The sequence below is a fragment of the Rattus norvegicus genome, chromosome 14 (assembly GCF_036323735.1).
Source record: "Rattus norvegicus strain BN/NHsdMcwi chromosome 14, GRCr8, whole genome shotgun sequence".
Lineage (NCBI taxonomy): Eukaryota > Metazoa > Chordata > Mammalia > Rodentia > Muridae > Rattus > Rattus norvegicus.
This window is the reverse complement of record NC_086032.1, coordinates 69,724,435-69,743,470: the sequence shown is the minus strand read 5'-3', so window position 1 is coordinate 69,743,470 and position 19,036 is coordinate 69,724,435. Positions and strand designations below refer to the sequence as shown.

General features: G+C 43.3%; 1 protein-coding gene across 1 annotated transcript in view; it reads right to left on the bottom strand.

The window, feature by feature from the left end:
• The window catches only part of Fam184b (family with sequence similarity 184, member B), a 115,892-nt gene that overhangs the window by 60,452 nt on the left and 36,404 nt on the right, over positions 1-19,036 (bottom strand). The window contains exons 2-5 of the mRNA NM_001305171.1: positions 8,591-9,355; positions 7,695-7,830; positions 6,241-6,368; positions 5,246-5,452 (exon numbers count right to left, since the gene is read on the bottom strand). Coding sequence (NP_001292100.1) covers positions 5,246-5,452; positions 6,241-6,368; positions 7,695-7,830; positions 8,591-9,355 — 1,236 coding nt within the window. The remainder of the gene's footprint in view (positions 1-5,245; positions 5,453-6,240; positions 6,369-7,694; positions 7,831-8,590; positions 9,356-19,036) is intronic.

Here is a 19,036-nt window from a genome sequence, read left to right as displayed (position 1 = left end):
TGTGTGTGTGTGTGTGTGTGTTTGTGTGTGTGTGTAGTATCACAGAGCCAGAGCCAGGCAGGTAAGGCTTGAGGGAAGATAAACATTTAATCCAGGATGACTAAGATTAATAAGGACTAGGAGGGTTGATTCCAGAGTGAGGAGGGGATTATTCTCCACCGAGGGGAAAGGATGCACAAAGGCCCAAAGAGAAGGAACATGGAAACCATGAAGAGATAAAATGCCTAGAAGGCAGGGTGAACAGAGGCAGGAGAAGGAGACAGAAGTGTGTCTCTGTGGGATTTGAGGAACTGTGGGAGAGAACTTGAAGTTCGCTGTGAAGAGCTGACAGCCCAGGCTGAACAGGCACGAGATCCCACTAGAGTGGACTGGATGAGGTGAGGCAGATGCAGCAGACAGCTTATGACACGGTTCATCAAATCACAGAGGTCGACTGGAACCATTGAGGACACAAAAGGATATGCAGATATTCTCGGGCTATCAGAATAGAACAGAACTCACACACTTGTATATTGAATATGAGAGGTAGAGAGAAGTCCCTATTGATTCCTAGGTTTCTAATTTGAACGCCTAAAAGCATGTGCTACTGATCACCTGCATGACATCTTTACCTTCTCTGTAGGACCAAGCCTAGACTGGACCAGCCAGTGGCCCTGGGCTAGCCTTAGCACTGTCCCTTGGTGGTCAATCATTTTTAAAAAGTCTTTAAGAACTTGTAATTAGATTATTAGAGCTGAATGATCTGGCAACTTGGTATATTGTCTCTCTTCAGTCGATCCATGCTATCTTCTTTGGGATTTCCTGTTTGGGATTGCTTGCTTCTTAAGGACAATATATAAATTATCCTTAAATTGAAATAAATTGAGGTGTCATCTGAATCCCTTAGCGCTCTCCCTCCCTCTCCCCCCTCCTCTCTCTCTCTCTCTCTCTCTCTCTCTCTCTCTCTCTCTCTCTCTTTTTCTCTCTCTCTCTGACACATAATAATTTCACTAATTAGCTTCTCTTTCACAGAAGCTTTTATTGAACAAATTCCAGGTTATCACGCTTACTGGTCTTGAAACTAAGTCTGCCAAGACACCGCTCACACTGTGCTGCCAGTGAAAACACTCAGCGTAATGACTTTTGGCATAGAGGAAAAGCACGTTTCAATGTCATGCAGCACACCTTTCTGGTACGTAGAATCAATCACAGTTTCAGCTGGTGCCTTGAGATGGCCCTAGAGTGAAAACTAAAACCCCTGCAGGTGGAGATGTCAACTGATGTCAGCAGGAACTTTTAGCATCAATAAACTTCCTCATAGATTCAGGGTCATGTGGGCTATTGTGAGAAAATAGCTGAGTCACCAGAGGGCAGGAGGGCAGGAGGGCAGGGGACAGAGGGCAGGAGGGCAGGAGGGCAGGGGGCAGGAGGGCAGGAGGGCAGGAGGGCAGGAGGGCAGGAGGGCAGGGGACAGGGGGCAGGAGGGCAGGAGGGCAGGAGGGCAGAAAGCAATATGTTCTGCTTGGTTCAAAGTGACCTTGGGGGATTTCAGCAGAAGAACATCTCAGGGAAAGGGGAAAGCAACCACAGGGTCAAGAATACAAGTAAAGAAACCAATGTTTTTAAGTACATGGGTCAAATCACCCCTGAGAAGGTGAGTCCACGCACTTGAAGGGATTCGTCAACCTCAGAGTGCTTTCCTGAATTCAATTTTCACAGAACTCTTATATATCCAGCAGTAGGTTTTAAAGGGGGCAAATCCCACAGCTAATAGGAGCAGGACACAAGCAGGACTGAGTCTTTTTTCCTGTTTGCTTGGGTTTTTTTTGTTGTTGTTTTGTTTTTTTGTTGTTGTTTTTTGGTATATTTTATTTATTTATTTATTTATTTTTGGTCAACGTTGTCCAGAGTTGTTGGTAATTTAAGGAAAGAAACAGCTGGGAGCTGTGCACATGCCTGAAAGCATAGGAAGCTAAGGCAGGAGTTGGAGGGCACCCTGGGCTACATGGCATAACCTCCTCCACTTCAAATAAACAGAGTGGGAAAGGCAGGCATAAAGGAAGGGGAAGACAGATGAAGGAGCCACTCTGTCCTAAGTCAGTTTTCTGTTTCGAATAACACAATGCCAATGACTGAGTTATAAAGGAAAGAGGCTTATTTTGATCCAAAGTCAAGGGGCAGAATCTCTTGATCACAAATTCAAGGCCCTCCTTGGCTACAGAGTGAATTCAAAACAAGCCTGGCAACAAAACAAGATGCTATTTCTAAATACAGAGTAAAAATAAAACTAAGGATTCAGCTTTGTGAGTGTGTGCTGGGCCCTAGGCTTCATTCCTGGAATAGCATACAAGTGTGTACAGGCAAACACACTCTAAATGTTAAAACATATTTTAAATGGGCTGGAGAGACAGCTCAATGGTTCTGAGCATGCACTGCTCTTACAAAGCACCAGAATTCTGTTCCCGGAACCCTCATTGAGAGCCTCACCACTGCCCGTAACTCTAGCTCAAGGGAACCTGTCCTCTGTAGGACAGCACGGTGACACACACCTTTAATTCTAGCACTTGAGTGGAAGAGGAAGGCAGAGCTCTGTGAGTTTGACTAGCCTGGTCTATATCACAAATTCCAGGGCAGCCAAGATGACATAGTAAGACCCTGTCATGAAAAATTATTTTAATGCAAAAGTAACGTACCATGGGATTTATAGTATAAAGTAAAATGTATGAAAACAACATCCAGAGGTCAGGGAAGAAGACATGGAAAATACTACTACATGCTTTTCGTATGTTAAAAAACACATTATTTGAAAAAGACTGTGATAAATTTAAAGATGCACATTATTATTATTAGTGCAAACATGAGATCTCCACCAGCCCCCCCCAAAAGGCATAAGAAGGCAAAAGTGGAGATAAAATAAAATACCCAAAATAATATATCAAAAATAAATAATAAAAGTGGGAACAGTCAACACATGATAGGAAGATAAAAATGGCAACGTTGTAGGCTTAAGCATTACATAAAATATAAGTGCTGTATATTTATGTATTATAAATACAGATATTCAAAGTGAACGCACAAGAAGAACATAGCTGTGTCACTTAGGTCGTTCAGTGGATTTTGGACGTTAGCACTTGTTTGCTGGCTGCCAAGCACATCCCCTGAACTTACAGAACAATATCTACTGCCCCATACTAAGTTCCTGCTAGACTGTCCAAAGGATCCGTGAGCCTCAGGACGAGCCTTAACTAGTACAAATGAGATGGGGAATGCAGGCCTGTTAACCAGATCTTGGGAGAGTTCTGTAAATCGGCTTCCGTTCCTTTCCAAATAACCACTGTGTGCAAATGTTAATTACAACACATGCGCTAAGTTCCAGCTGCCAAGATAGCATAGTCTTGTGGCCAGGAAAGCTATTTAGTCTTCCAGGCCAATCTAGCCCACATCCTGCCCTTTGCTCCTTTAGGTAAGGGTAGTATTTCAGATGTGCACTCTACCCATGCCATAGGCTCAGAGAAATAAAGCAATTTTAACGCTACAGGCGCAACTGTGTCTAATTTTAGCTTGCAAACCCTAGATGCCTCTTCAAGGCTTTGCCTCTCCCTAACCCATGTTGCCTCATTTAGAGTATCTATATTCCCCAATTCAAATATGAACAAGAGGTAAAACAATGCCAGGAACCAAACGTGGTTTATTTCTGTGTGACTTATTTCCCAAATAGACTTGTGACCTGATTAATGCTGAAGCAAGATGGGCACGCTGAGAGTCAGATTTTCCCATTGGTTACCAGGGCAACCTGCAGCTTGAAAAAGTGATTGTGCCTCTTGATGATGTGGGTGCAGGATGGAGTGTTAGTCTGTTTGTCTGAAGATTGGATATATATAGCTCACAGAAGCTCGTAGATGAAGAAACGCCTTCAAAGTGATTGTCTTCTCCTTGGGGAGGCAGGGAGCCACAGGCTTTGGTGACAGGCTGTTGGGTTTGAACCAAAGCTCTTGTACCCACTATCTGACAGAAAGGTACACTGTGTCTCTGGACTCTGTTTCTAACACTGGAAAGATTCAATGTGTTTTTGAGCACTCAATATAAAATACAATAGGTACTCTATACTATTTTTATTTCACATGCTGTCCAAAACACTTGGTAATCAACACTAACTGCTATCTGTTGAACCGTGCCTGCACCCTATACACCCGGCAAAGGGTTCACATGTAACACCATATTTAAATGTGCACAACGAACGCTGTTTTAGAATTCAGCCTCCAGAGAGGTTTAGGCTCACAGTCACAGAGCTTTTGGAAGAGCCAAATCCTAGGCCCAGGGATAGATTGGGTGATTCGCATGGTCATATTTATTTATTCAATATATATTTATTGAATACTTAACTGTTTTTAACTAATAATGCATAGCACTGACCCACAGTGATATCTGATTATCTTTCAGTGAACACTCAACACTGGTACTTCTCAAATCACAAAGATATCTATTTCATAATCAAATGACATCTTTACCCATGGTCATAATAATATTGATTGATACGGCATCCTTTTTTGATGCAGGGTTCTCCATGTATAGCCTAGTTTGGCCTTGAACTCATGATCCTCCTGCTTCAGCTTTCTGAGTTCTGAGTACTCTTTCCTACAGTCCTCATGCATGTGACATGCTCTTCCCAGCTAAGGGGAGAGAGGAGGCTCCCTCCCACGCGTTCTCTTGGGAAAGGTGTCTCATCTGTGTGAGGTCAGCGCACAGACACTACAGCAGGGGGCTAGCAGATGCTTTGCTTCTCCATAGGATTCCCTTCTTTAATCCTCAAAAGAGGTTCTGTTACCACTACCCATTTTATGGATATTTCTGATATGCGGAGTTTCTGAGAATAGGTGGGAGGGGCCAGGTAAATAACTTCCGGTGGGCAACAGAGTCGGAATTAGGGTCTAGGAAGTATTGGAGCCCCGAGTTTTCAGTTAGTGGAGTTTCTTTGGTTTTTGTCCTGTAAGCTGAGTTGAATTTCTGTAAGTAAAATGTCACATGATATGATCCTGCTCCCCAGAAGCTAGTGTGTTCCTGTCAGGTGTTACCTATGATTGCCCCCAAGAGACCTATGTATGCTCCCTGTAGGTAGAGACTGTTTTCTTTACCTGTCATAAGAGATCCAGCCGAACTGGGCAAGAGTAGGAGCACAGTAAATATTTGGGAAACAAAAGAGGAAGGGAAACGGGAAGGAGGTGGGAGAAAGCAGAACCCCAGAATGGTTTCTGCAAACACTGCTCACTTTCAGCTTCTTTCTTTCCACCTCCACAGAGGAGCGCACCGACTTCATTTCCATGGTGTGCTTCTTCACCAGGTCTTCCAGGCGCTTTCCAAGCTGCTCTCGGAGCTGCTGCTTCTCCTCTTCAGTCTGATGTCTGACTTTCCGAAGGTCTTCTTCATACTGCTGCCTCATGTGTTCTATTCCACCGCTCGCCTCCTCTTTCTTGTTCTATTAAGAGAAATAAAACTTCATGAGGCTGCTGGGGAGAATTGAGGTCCGTTTCTCTCTTACACATTCATAATCTGACTTCATAGCAGGTGTCAGGAGGTGTGAAGCACTTTATGAGACTGTGTATGTTTGATATTTTGAGAGATTTCATTGTGTGTAGCATTGGGAAAGAGATCTGTACAATACTGTAGCTGTCACAGGATCGGAAGCCCTAGCACAGACTATAGTTTCTAAGGAACGCGTTGCTTGTTTTGAGTGGAAATAGGGGCTAAGCAATGTCTATTTTCCTTGGTAAATACAAACTGGGGAAAATTATGCTTCATTCTTATTCTCCTAAATTTGAGTAACCTATCAAGAAACCGGTGGTGGTGGTGGTGGTGGTGGTGGTGGTGGTGGTGGTGGTGGTGGTGAGATCTGGAAAGATCGCTCAGTGGTTAAGAGCAGTAGCTGCTTTTCCAGAGGACCCAGATTTGATTCCCAGTATCCACATGATGTCTTACAATTATCTGTGACTCCAGTTCAGGGAGACCCCAATGTCCTTTTCTGGACTCTGCAGGTATTTGGCATGAAAGTGGTATACAGACATAAACATAAACACAGGCACAGCATCCTTACACATAAAAAAGAAAAGGAAGAAGGAAACAAGCTAGTGAGACCTCTAATCTTGCTTTGTTTATCTCTGAATAGTGGGGCTGGAGGTTCCAAGTGGCTCTACCGTGCTTACAGGGAGGACCTGAAGCTCATGCCAGCCTCCTATGAATTCAACTTTGGTATTCACCAGGCACTACCTGTGTTTCCGAGCCTCCTTTCCTGCAGTGACACAGCTTGGGAAAGCCTTGCTCCTGTGGAGGGTGGAGAGTGCAGGCTTCCGGGTCATCTCTTTTCCCCAGGACTCTATCCTCAGTCTTCACGTCATCTGCAAATGTAAGTTTCGACATCAGCCAAGATGTTCACTTCACATAAAGGACTCTGTATGTAGTGCCTGCCAAAAGGCCTATAGCCCTCAAGTGTGCTCAGTTCTTGTCTTTATTCAAAGCAGTATCCTGAGCTTAAATAATGGCCACATTCACCTTTCCTGAATTAAAAACTATCATTTCATTTTCTATGAGTTAAAAAGTTGAGAATGATGTAGCAGAAGATGGCCTTATCTGGCATCAATGGGAGGAGAGGCCCTTGGTCCTTCGAAGGCTCGATGCCCAAGGGAAGGGGATGCTAGGGTAGTAAGGTGGGAGTGGGGGTGAGAGGGTGGGTGAGTACCATCACAGAAGCAGGGGGAGTAGGGGATGGGATAGGGGTTTGCAGAGGGGAAACTGGGAAGGGAAATAACATTTGAAATGTAAATAAATAAAATAAGCGATGAAAATTTTAAGAAGTTGAGCATGTTCTCCAGTATATATATATTTATGACATTGTTTTACAATTATTTATGGAAATTTTAAGGGAGAGAGATAATAAATAAACTATAACTGCTATCTTTTTCTTTCTCTGTTCCCTGTGCCTATTTCTAAAGATCAGTGTTTTAAACCCTCAACACTCCTCTGCTTCCTCTTCTTCACCCTTCCAGCCCAGAGGTTTTTTTCTCTTTTTCCAGACATCTTGGCCCTCTGCTTCCTGGGTCAAATCCCTATCCTAAGGCATGTGTGGATTGCAATGGAGCAGTCTCTCAAGCTTCTCAAAGGCAGAGCCCATGGTCCCTGCCTTTCTCACCAAGCCTGTCACAGCTCCAGCATTCCAGAACGCTTGGTTGTGGAATCCTAGTGAAAGACCCTGAGAGTCAGAGACCTTTACATCTAAACACCAGCTTTTATCACCAGACACTTAGTTGACCTTGAATCAGTCAATGTTCCCCTCTCTGCCTCTCTTCATCATTTGTAATATGGGAGAATGACAACACCTATTTCACAAATTCATTGGGAAGACCCAGTGATGGAACTGTGAGAAGAGCTGTTAAAAATACAAAACCCTGATCTGTCATGAATAAGAAAAAGGGGAAGTGCAGTCATCATGGGAGCACTATGAGGGTAAGGAACCCTTCGCATCAAAATTTTATACACCAGGCCTCCATGTGAGGAGCTGGGGTGTGGGTTCATCTGTGCCCCAGACAGCTTCAGTTCATCTACCTAGCCGGTCAGACGGGATGGTCCTATTTCTGGTCCCTTGGTCTTGAGAGTGTCCCTGGAAGCCAGACCAAACCTGGCCACTAATCCTGCATCTTAAATGAATGAATCCGGGGGCATCTCACCAGTTTTCTGTGTCACATGACCCTCCTGTAGCATCAGTCTGTCTTTGGCAATAACCAACTTCTCGCCAAGTTTTCTTGCTGTGTTCTTCAACTCCGAATTCTCCTGTCGAGCCTCCCTCAGCTGCACATCGAGATCCTAAATGGAGGGAAGATCTTACTTTTCTGGATGGATATGCCGAGTGCACAGAACAGCCATTAGATTAGAAGGGTGACTGAGAGGGCATAGCAGGGGTTCTGAGCTCTAGAATGAGCAGTCGGTGGGGGAGGATCAGCAATCACTATTTACCTTCTAAGGGCAGTGAGGCCCCGGGAGAGCTATTTAACCCTTCTCCAGCTAGGACAGGCTAATACAAAATACATAGAAAATGAAAATACTTGGGAGTACCACAAATGCTAACTGTAGCTTCAGGAGATAGGTTTCTGTACTTCTGTGGGACTTACAAAAGCTGGCCCATCAATGTGTCTGCTCTCTTTAAACTCAAATATCCTAAGTGTTTTAGGAGAGTCAAGTTATTATAGAATGAACATAGGGAATAAAAATAATTTAGAATTAGACTAGCCAGAGTTGAAACTTTTACTTTTTGCCACCTGGGTCAGGCATTATTTCACAAATTCATTAAGGGGCATTAAGTCCCTCAGGGTTATCATCTCATCTGTAACCTCTAGGGCTTTGTGCTCTCTGGGGCTAGGGACAGTTTAGCTCATTGTGCATCCCCTAACCATAAACCTAGCCCTAGCCCAAAATAAATAGTCAATAAACACTTGTTGAATGAATGTGGGAGGACTGATGCCAGAAATCAAACTGCCCTTAGCGGAAGTGGAGTGTTTAGCTAGTGGTGGGTCTGAGACACAGCAACTTTGCTATTATCCCCTGGGGAGGAAGAAGAGGCCTTTACCTGGATTCTTTCTTTTAACTTCTGGGCATACTTCTTCAGGTCACTTATCTTGCGCCCTCGATGCTCCAGGTCCCCTTCCAACTTCCTGACCTGAGCTTGCAGGGCCGATTCCTGGACCTGAAAGTTCTTTCGAAGACCTGACTCTTTCTCCTGCCACTGCCACAGGGCCTCACTGACTGACTGCTGCATGGCCTGCCGGATGGCCTCATTTTCCCTCTCATAAGTGGCCTGTAACTCCTCCGCCTTGCGGGCATAATCCTGACTTAGCTGCTTATTCTCAGCTCGCAATCGCTCCACCTCCAGCAGGACCTGGTGCATCTCTGGGCGCTGGCCAGACTCTGCTGTGGCATCAGGGCTCTCCTGGGATAGTTGGCCCCACTGGGGACCCTCGTGATTAGTCAGCAGCTGGAGTCTCTTCTCATAATCAGCCTTGAGCTCCAGCATCTCCTTGGAAAGTATCAGGACTCGTTCAGCATGCTCAGCCTCTACCCTCAGCTCCCTCTCTTTGGTCTCCAATTTACAGGAGGCTGACTCAGCCAGGGCCTCCTGTGTCAGCCTCTTCTGCAGCTCCAGGGCATTTTCCAGGGTCTGGATGCGCTTCAGAAGGGCCTCTGCATCTTCACTGGTGCGGGCCTGGGCCTGTTCCTGCAGGAGCCTGGTCCTGGTTTCAGCCACTGTGTCCTGGAGCTCCTCCTGGTGGGCTTCCCTTAGTGACTCCGTGCTGGTCTCTACCTCATCCTGGCGGGTATTAAGGGCATAAATCACCTGCAGGACAGTAGACAGAGCACAGTTAGGGCAAGGAGGTGGTACCCGGGACCTGGTGCTGTGACCAGAGATGCTTCACCTTGACACTGAGATCTTTTCCCATGTGCTGTGTCTGAAAAAAGTTTTCAAGGTGGCAATGATGACATATTGGGAATGGTTCCCAGGAGAAGCTAGTAAGAAAGCAGGGGAGTCAAACAGCCTGGGAGTGCAACCAAGGTGAAGGAGTAACAATGAACAAAGATTTGGGAGAGAAACTTTGGTGGAACTCTGTAAAGGATATCCTGAGTACAGTAGGAATCTAGGGAAGGGTTTTAAAAGAAAGAAGTGATGTGATCTCTTTGTTAAAAAACAATGATCTGGAATGCGAAAATCTAGTAAAATATTAGAGGACGGAATCAGCAATATACTTAATAGATACAGGAAAAACATTTGAGAAAAACCAGCATTGCGTCTACCCCACCTTCCCCCTCCTAACACCTCCTACTCCCCCCAAAAGGAAGTACACTGCAAAGTATAAATTGAAGGGAAACTGCCCGACTTGTCCGAGCACATAAAAATCCTTAGTTAATAATCATACTCAATACAAAGACTGAACACTTTCCGCAGAAGATCAGGAACACGGCAAGGATATCTGTTGGGTGTAGAATGGGTCTTAGAACCCAGTGAAAAGCCCAGGAATTGAAAATGAGGCACAGGAGGATCATCTGGGAAACAGGTAGCTGTTTACTGAAATGTAAAAAAACCGTAGGAAGGAAGATCTCTGTTAGCTTGAGGCCAACCTGGTCTACATGAGTTCCAGACTATCCAGGGCTACATAGTGATATTCTGCCTCAAAATGATGATGATGATGATATAACAACAGCAACAACAACAACAACAACAACAACAACAACTACTACTACTACTACTACTACTAATAATAATAATAATAATTAAAAACCTGAAGATACTGAAGGTAGTATGGGTATGGTATAGAAAATTAGAAATTGTGTTCAGCAGTATTTACGTGCCTCTAGACATACTAATGAAGGCACCAAAGCAAGAGTTCAGGAGAGAAAGTCTGAGCTAGAGACAAAGGCTACACAGTCAAAAATATGCAGTTACCGCTGTTTGCTTTAGGAGAGTCTAGAATACATCTCTGTGTTAGGGGAGATCGACTGACAGAGAACCCCAAAGCAAAGCTCCAGGAATAAAGGCAACAACTGATCAAATTCCCTGAAGAGGATGTCTCACAGAGATGGGTCTTCCACAAGAGTCAGAAGGGGGAAATGGACGCAGCTTCATGGCACTAGTGACAAGAGGACGAAAAGCTACCACAACGCAGCGGTGAGAAGGCAGCATCCACATTCTCAGCCAAGAGCAAGCCAAGGTTACCAGATAGTACTGCTAGGTTGGACAAGAAGGAACACATGGGAGGTTTGAAGAGTGGGAAGTTGTGAATTGTTTTTTTTCTTGTCAATTATTTATATGGCATTTACATTATATTGGGTATAATGCATGACATGGACTTGATTCATGTTATGCAGGAGAATATATATGCATAAGGGAATAAACCAGTTTTTGTAAGGGTTGTCCAGGCATCCTTAGATTTTGGTATCTTTGGTACCCTGGAACCCGACAGTTTATATTTAACATTCTAAGAGTATTACTCTTTTTTTCCCCATCTTTATTAACTTGGGTAATTCTTATTTACATTTTGATTGTTATTCCCCTTCCCGGTTTCCAGGCCAATATCCCCCTAACCCCTCTCCTCCTCTTCTCTATGGGTGTTCCCCTCCCCATCCTCCCCCATTACCTCCCTCCCCTCAACAATCACGTTCACTGGGGGTTGAGTCTTGGCAGGACCAAGGGCTTCCCCTTATACTGGTGATCTTACTAGGATATTCAATGCTACCTATGAGGTTGGAGCCCAGGGTCAGTCCATGTACAGTCTTTGGGTAGTGGCTTAGTCCCTGGAAGCTCTGGTTGGTTGGCATTGTTGTTCATATGGGGTCTCAAGCCCCTTCAAGCTCTTTCAGTTCTTTCTCTGATTCCTTCAATGGGGGTCCTGGTCTCAGTTCAGTGGTTTGCTGCTGGCATTCACCCATGTATTTGCTGTATTCTGGCTGTGTCTCTCAGGAGAGATCTACATCCCGTTCCTGTCGGCCTGCACTTCCTTGCTTCATCCATCTAATCTAGTTTGGTGGCTGTATATGTATGGGCCACATGTGGGGCAGACTCTGAATGGGTGTTCCTTCTGTGTCTGTTCTAAACTTTGCCTCCCTATTCCCTCCCAAGGGTATTCTTGTTCCCCTTTTAAAGAAGGAATGAGGCATTTGAATTTTGGTCGTCCTTCTTGAGTTTCATGTTTTCTGTGCATCTAGGGTAATTCAAGCATTTGGGCTAATAGCCACTTATCAATGAGTACATACCATGTGTGTTTTTCTGTGATTGGGTTACCTCACTCAGGATGACATTTTCCAGTTCCATCCATTTGCCTATGAATTTCATAAAGTCTGTTTTTGATAGCTGAGTAATATTCCATTGTGTAGATGTACCACATTTTCTGTATCCATTCCTCTGTTGAAGGGCATCTGGGTTCTTTTTAGCTTCTGGCTATTATAAATAAGGCTGCTATGAACATAGTGGAGCATGTGTCTTTGTTATATGTTGGGGTATCTTTTGGGTATATGCCCAAGAGAGGTATAGCTGGGTCCTCAGGTAGTTCAATGTCCAATTTTCTGAGGAACCTCCAGACTGATTTCCAGAATGGTTGTACCAATCTGCAATCCCACCAACAATGGGGGAGTGTTCCTCTTTCTCCACATCCTCGCCAGCATTTTTTTATCTACCTGAGTTTTTGGTCTTAGCCAAAGAGGTGGCTCAGTGGTTAAGAGCACTGACTGCTCTTAGCAGTCAGTCCTGAGTTCAATTCCCAGCAGCCACACAGTGACTCACATCTGTAATGGTATCCGATGCCCTCTTCTTGTGTGTGTCTGAAGACAGCTACAGTGTGCTTACATATATACAAATAAATACATCTAAAAAAGGGGTTGGGGATTTAGCTCAGTGGTAGAGTGCTCGCCTAGCAAGCGCAAGACTCTGGGTTCGGTCCCCAGCTCTGAAAAAAAAAGAAAAAAGAAAAAAAATCTTAGCCATTCTCACTGGTGTGAGGTGAAATCTCAGGGTTGTTTTGATTTGCATTTCTCTTATGACTAAAGATGTTGAACATTTCTTTAGGTGTTTCTCAGCCATTTGGCATTCCTCAGCTATGAATTCTTTCTTTAGCTCTGAATCCCATTTTTTAATAGGGTTATTTGTCTCCCTGCAGTCTAACTTCTTGAGTTCTTTGTATATTTTGGATATAAGCCCTCTATCAGTTGTAGGATTAGTAAAGGTCTTTTGTGAATTGTTTTTTAGAAAAATGAAGCAAGTAGTCTACCTGGCAGAGGCATTAATATTTGATTAAAATTCTGATTTTTCATCAGCTGTGTTTATCAAAGTGAATGCAAGGAGGAGATGGATTGGTCATGAAGAGCTGGGTTTCGCTTGTTATGTCACAGGAAAGAAGATCAAGTTAGTGGGAGTATTTCAAAACTTGATGAACTGGATGGAGCAGAGTCAGGTTTTTTTTGTTATTGAGAACAAGGTCAAGGGCTTGGTAAAGACAACTTGTGACTTAGGAAAGAGGAAATGATCACTGACAATGAGTGAGCCAAGAGAAGGAAAAATCAGAGTCTGGGCAAGAGCCACTTGTAATGTTCTTATTGATATCAGTTTAAAGAAGGCTTCTATGGGATTTAAGACAAGTTCTCCTTGAGGATCCCCACCACACTCTTTGAAACATATCTGCTTTAGCTTCAGTAAGTTGTTACTGTTTCCTTGTGGGTTGGTCTATAGAACTAGATTCTCATGCCATCATCAGAGGCCTACTAACGCTTCACCTAAGCTTTGCAAACTGTGGCCTTATTCTCTTGACTTCTTTGGAGGCTGATGTCATTTCAGGGTGCTTGGTAGAGGCAAAGCAGGTGGGGACCCTTTCTTCAGACAGAGAAGAGTAACATTTACACAAGAGATTCCCTTTTATGGACTTTAGGGAAAAAAATCAAAAGGTTTCCATTGCTTCCTTTCTTTTAACATTGAAATACCTAGATAGTAATTAAGCTGAGAAAAATTAGAAAGGGTCTATGAGAGGAAATTGTGGCTACCCCAACTCTGTGTGTATACATATTCACAATTACAAGATAATTCATAAACAAGGCCAAATGCACCACCAAAGTTGGTCAGCTTATTTCCCTTTGATAAGCATTTATTAGAGACCACAGACCTTGAAGAAAGAGTTAATACCCAGATACAGCTAAGATCTGATTTTTCGTTGTGTTCATATGATATTGCTGTTGGCTTACTTCTTGCCTTTGCTAACAAAATGCAGGCTCCGTTAAAGAATAGTTTGGTTTCTTGTTCATCATGTCCATGCCCAGTGCCTGATTCCAAGTAGATATTCTCAAAACATTCTCAGTGGGTGAGAGTGTAGCAAACAGATTGAATCACGGAGTCTTGAAAAAACCAGTTCCATCTTAAAAACCAGGAATCCAGCCTCCCGTGTGTTTGTCCTTGTTCCAGTCCTCTCTCCCTAACTTCTCCCTGCCTCTCAAGGTTAATGCTCCATGACAATCAAAGACAGCATGAGTCCTGGCAGTGAGGGTGTGTTTAATGTCTTAGCAAAATGGTAGAATACTGTAACCATCAGGACAGCTCTTAAAGCTGTGGAAAAGAACTATGAATTCAAAAATAAATAATTTCTCAACTATGTAAAACAGAAGAATGCAATATGAACTATTGCATTTCCAGGGGGCTTCTCAGACCTTGTAAAACAGAGGCAACTGCCCTATGAGCCAGATTGTCAGAAAGATACTAAGCGAGGAGATAAAGAGATTTAGGGAATGGTGGTAGTAGGACAAGATCCTACCCAGCTAAGTATTTTTTATTTATAGTGACAAAGACAGGCAGATTCCTAAGTTTAAGGTCAGCCTAGGACAGAAGGAGTTTAGATCCAGGCCCAGGCATGGTAGGAATGGTAATTTTAGGGTGGGGTCCCACCCAGCCATCTTATTGTCTGTGCTTATACTCACTGTCTCTTTCTAAAAAGACAGAGGGCTGGGATCACGGGATGCTAAATCATGGTATCATCAAAAGGGAACCTGTGGTAATGACTGAATTGATATATCAATAAAAGACTGGGCTTTTGCTCTGCAAGTGTTCAGCTATCCAGAGAGATTTTAGAATAGCAAGAAAAATCTGTCTGGAGCAGAATACACACACACACACAGACACACACACACTCACACACACACAGACACACACACACACATTCACGTACAGAGAGAGAGAGAGAGAGAGCGCAATTTGTAAAGGCATCTTGAGCAGAACATAGGCCATCAGCTTGGACCCTCGGTTTAACTTCTGGTTGTTTGTTCCTCTGCTCCCAGACACCCCTTCCTCAGAATCCCTCTCTAAACCAAGAAACCAAGGCTTGTCCTTGGCATCAGATGCCCCCTCACTGTATACCATGTACATGTATTTAGCCACTTCTGGTAGTTTCTATGGTTTCCTAATGACTTTATGTTAGACATAAAGATATGTCTAACAGCATATCTTTAGTAAGTAAAGTTGAAGTTGATATTCCACTGGCTGTGATTTGTGTTCATAATAAAGATTATTGTGTGCTTACCACATGATTAGGTACTAGATAGTGTTCTCATTTCGGGAAATTCCACTGACAACTCTACCAAGATGGTACTTTTCTTCTTGTTCTACTCCTGAGAATTGAGATACAGAAAAGTTCCCCAACGTTTAGAAAGCGTAAAAAGCTCAGGCATATACACTTGCTGCCCAAGATTGCAGTGTATCTCACTCATTCTTTTAGTCATTTAATTATTTATGGATTTTTTCTCCATACCTGGGAAGAGCTACATCCCATACAAGACAGTGGAAACATATAGACTTGAATTTACAACTTAAAAATAAAACTGAGGGGACTGTGGAAATGAATTAGTTGGTAAAGTACTTGCCATGAGGACTTAAATTGGTTCTCCCATACCCACATAAACGCTGGGCTTGATAGATATCTGTAATCCCAGCAGAGGAGACATAAACCTACATTCCAAGGATCCTTGGGTCTTGCTGGCTAGTCTAGCTTAATGAGTGAACTCCAGATTCAATGACAGATCCTATATTAAAGAATAAATAAAACCTAGCTGAGATTTCTACCAGCAGGGGATATGGAGATTCTCGTAGCCAGGTGGGACTTCCAGTAGAGGACAAGGGATCAACCCACCCACAAAACCTTCAACCCCAGCCTTGTCCTTCCTACAAGATACCCAGGAATAAAGAGGAATAAGAGGAATAAAGAGATTGAGGGGACGGCAACCAATGATGTCCCAACTTGAGACCCATCCTATGTGAGAGAGCCAACCTCTGACACTATTAGTGATGCTCAGTTATGCTTGCTGACAGGAATCTAGCATAACTGTCTCCTGAGAGGCTTCATTCAACAGCTGACGGAAACAGATGTAGAGATCCACAGTCAGGAGCTTGGGGAGTCTTGTGAAAGAGTGGAGGATAGAAGTGAGCAAGATGGAGGGGACAAGGACAGTACAAGACTGCCTATGGAATCAAATAATCTGGGCCCATGGGAGCTCACAGAGGCTGAACCACCAAAGAGCATGTAGGGGCTGGATCTAGGTCTCCTACACATTTGTAGCAGATATGCAGCTTGGTCTTTACGTGGGTGTCCTAGCAATTACAGCAGGGACTGTGTTTGACACTGTTGCCTGTCATTGGATCCACTTTTCCCTATCTGGACTGCCTGGTTGGGCCTTAGTGGGAGAGGATGTACTTAGTCATGCTGGAATTAGATGTCCTAGGGCAGAACCCAAGGGAAGCTTCCCCTTCTCTAAAGAGAAAGAGAGGAGGTAGTGGGGAGAGAGTCTTTTTTAAAAGGTGGTACTGGAAGGGGGTTACTATTGAGATATAAAGTGAATAAAATTATTTTAAAAGAATGAATAAATAAATAAATAAATAAATAAATAAATAAATAAATGGTTGGGTCAGGTCAGCATTTAGCTCTCTTTGGATTCAAGGCCATCCTGGTCTACATAGTAAGTTCCAGGCCAGCCAGAGTTACATGGTGTGACCGACCCTGCATCAAAAACAAAACACACAAAAAAGGTAGAGAGAGATTGAAGGAGAACCTGATATTGACCTGTGTATGTGTGTGTGTGTTTAAATACATACTAATAAGTGCTATGAGAGGACTACAAGTTACTACAGAAACAGAGGCAGGACTTTGATAGAAAAGACCATCTAGAAAAAAAAAATGACCCTTCTTGTCTCTTTAGTCTTGAGATGACCAAGTCCCTTTACTGTCAATTTTTGAATGCATAAGAACAATTTCATTTCTATATGTTGAGCCACAGCACTTTCTATGAAGAGGGGACACAGTAAGCTCATAACAAGTGTCTATTGCAGAATTGCTACCGGTCATCAATAATGCATACCTTCCTCCCACAAGGAATGGCTGCTCGGAACAGACATCAAAAGAGACAGCGTTTTCTAGGCATTTGCACTGAAGTGAGGCCATATGAATAGACTTTGGGTGGATGAGATGATCTGTTTCATATTAGGGCCAAAATGGGGTTAAGATTAATCAAAGAAATATGCCTTCCCCAGTTCCCCGGTTACCATTCACAAACTCAAGCTCAGAATTTAGAGGTTAAATTTTTAAAATAAAAAGCACCTGAGACTTGAATGACCAAGAAAGGTTTCCTACCCACTGGGATCACTAGACATATGCTAGAAATGAACTACTCTATTGAGCTTCTGACCTCCTGGTCTTTGTATCTTATGGCATTTGATAGTTCCCCTGATGTGACAGAGGTTGTAAAGATTACCCCAGGTTTGGTGATTCACTGGACGGCTCACAAGCTCAGCACGTTCTCATACTCATGGCTGTGATTTATTGCAGCAAAGCCAGCTAAGGAAACAGGTACCTGAGTGTAAACTTGAGGGCAAGCTTTCTTGTCTCTGTCCCTGTCATCAGCGCTAAGCCACTTAGTGAGAAATTGTGGCAATATATGTTAAATAATCTGCCATAGCTGAACAAAGATAACAACAACAGACATGTCAAGGTGGATGGGGAAAGACTACAGGGCATCTTCCCTACTCAAAGAACTGCAAGTAGCCAAGGTTGTATTTAGGAATAGATAGATAGATAGATAGATAGATAGATAGATAGATAGATAGATAGATAGATAGATGGAGAGACAGAGGGAGAGAGAGGGAGAGAGAGAGGGAGAGAGAGGAGGAGGGGGTATGAATTTGAAAGAGAGCAAGGAAGGGTATATGGGAGGGTTCAGAGGGAAGAAAGAAGAGGGGGAGTAATTATGATTATGTAATTATAACCTCGAAAGCAATAAAAATATTTAACAACCAATATTTTTACTGTTCATGTAAACAGGTTCTACTTGACATGCACCAAAATTCCAAACTCAAAGAAGGAAAGCAGGTATTTAGTAAAAATGACATTTGAAAAGGTCCTTTGGGAAGAGTGAGAACAGCTCTCACTGTTTTGAGTAGTAGGATCCCTTTGGAAACTGGTAATTTCTTAGATGCCAGCTGTGGATCAACCTTGAAAGCAATGTATTAAAAAAAAAACTTAAGCCTCACGCTGCTACATTAACTCCTCTCTGTACTTTAAATACCCTCAAATGATAGAAAAAAGCTTTTATTTCTCTTTCAACAACTCTCTTTAACAGAGGCAAATCTTAAGATGAGTGGGTGGTTCTTGTGGAAAAGAACAAATATCCTTGAGAAGACTACCCCATGAACGTTAGCTTTGTGGGCGCTGCACAGATGACTCAGTGTGTAAAGTGCTTGCTGTGCAAGCATCAGGGCCCATGTTCACACCTCTAGAACCCACATAAAAGCTAGATGTTGTCAAGTGCCTATAATCCCCACACTGGGTGAGTGGAGACAGGAGGATCAATAAGAGCTTTCTGGTTAGCCAGCCTCGTAGAAATGGTCAGCTCCAGGTTTAGTGAGAGAAACTGTCTTTAAAAAAAATAAGATGAAGAAAAATATAAGAAGACACCCAGTATTGGCCCCTGGCCTTTCATGCATGTGCATGAGCGGATATAACTGTACACCTAAATATACATCACACACACAATAGGAAGAAGATAGCTTTGTGACCTTATTCGGGATGAAGAAAGTTATGTACTGATTGTAGTGATTTGGGGACTCTGGGTTCTTTAGGTAGAATTGAAAACAGCTGCAGATCTGATATACCCTGACATAGCCATGAAAACACAATGGAAGAAAACATTCACTGTCACACCAATTTGAGAAAGAGTCAGGGTACCTGGGATAGAGGGATTGTCTCAAGCATGTTGATGGGAGGTCCTATGAACATTTGTCCTATAGACCCACTCCTACATCAACATATACTCAAATTTCAGGCTAGAGTGGCAGGGAGAGTCCCATATTGTATGCGCAAATTGTCTCAGAGCAGTTAGACATATGTAATTCCTAGTGTCTACCTGAAGACCCTAAAGAGTTCTGGGTTTCTCCAGATTACCGTGTTGTGCCAAGATCTGTCTAGATAGCTTCTGGCTTTCCAAGGATGCCCGTATTCGATCTTTC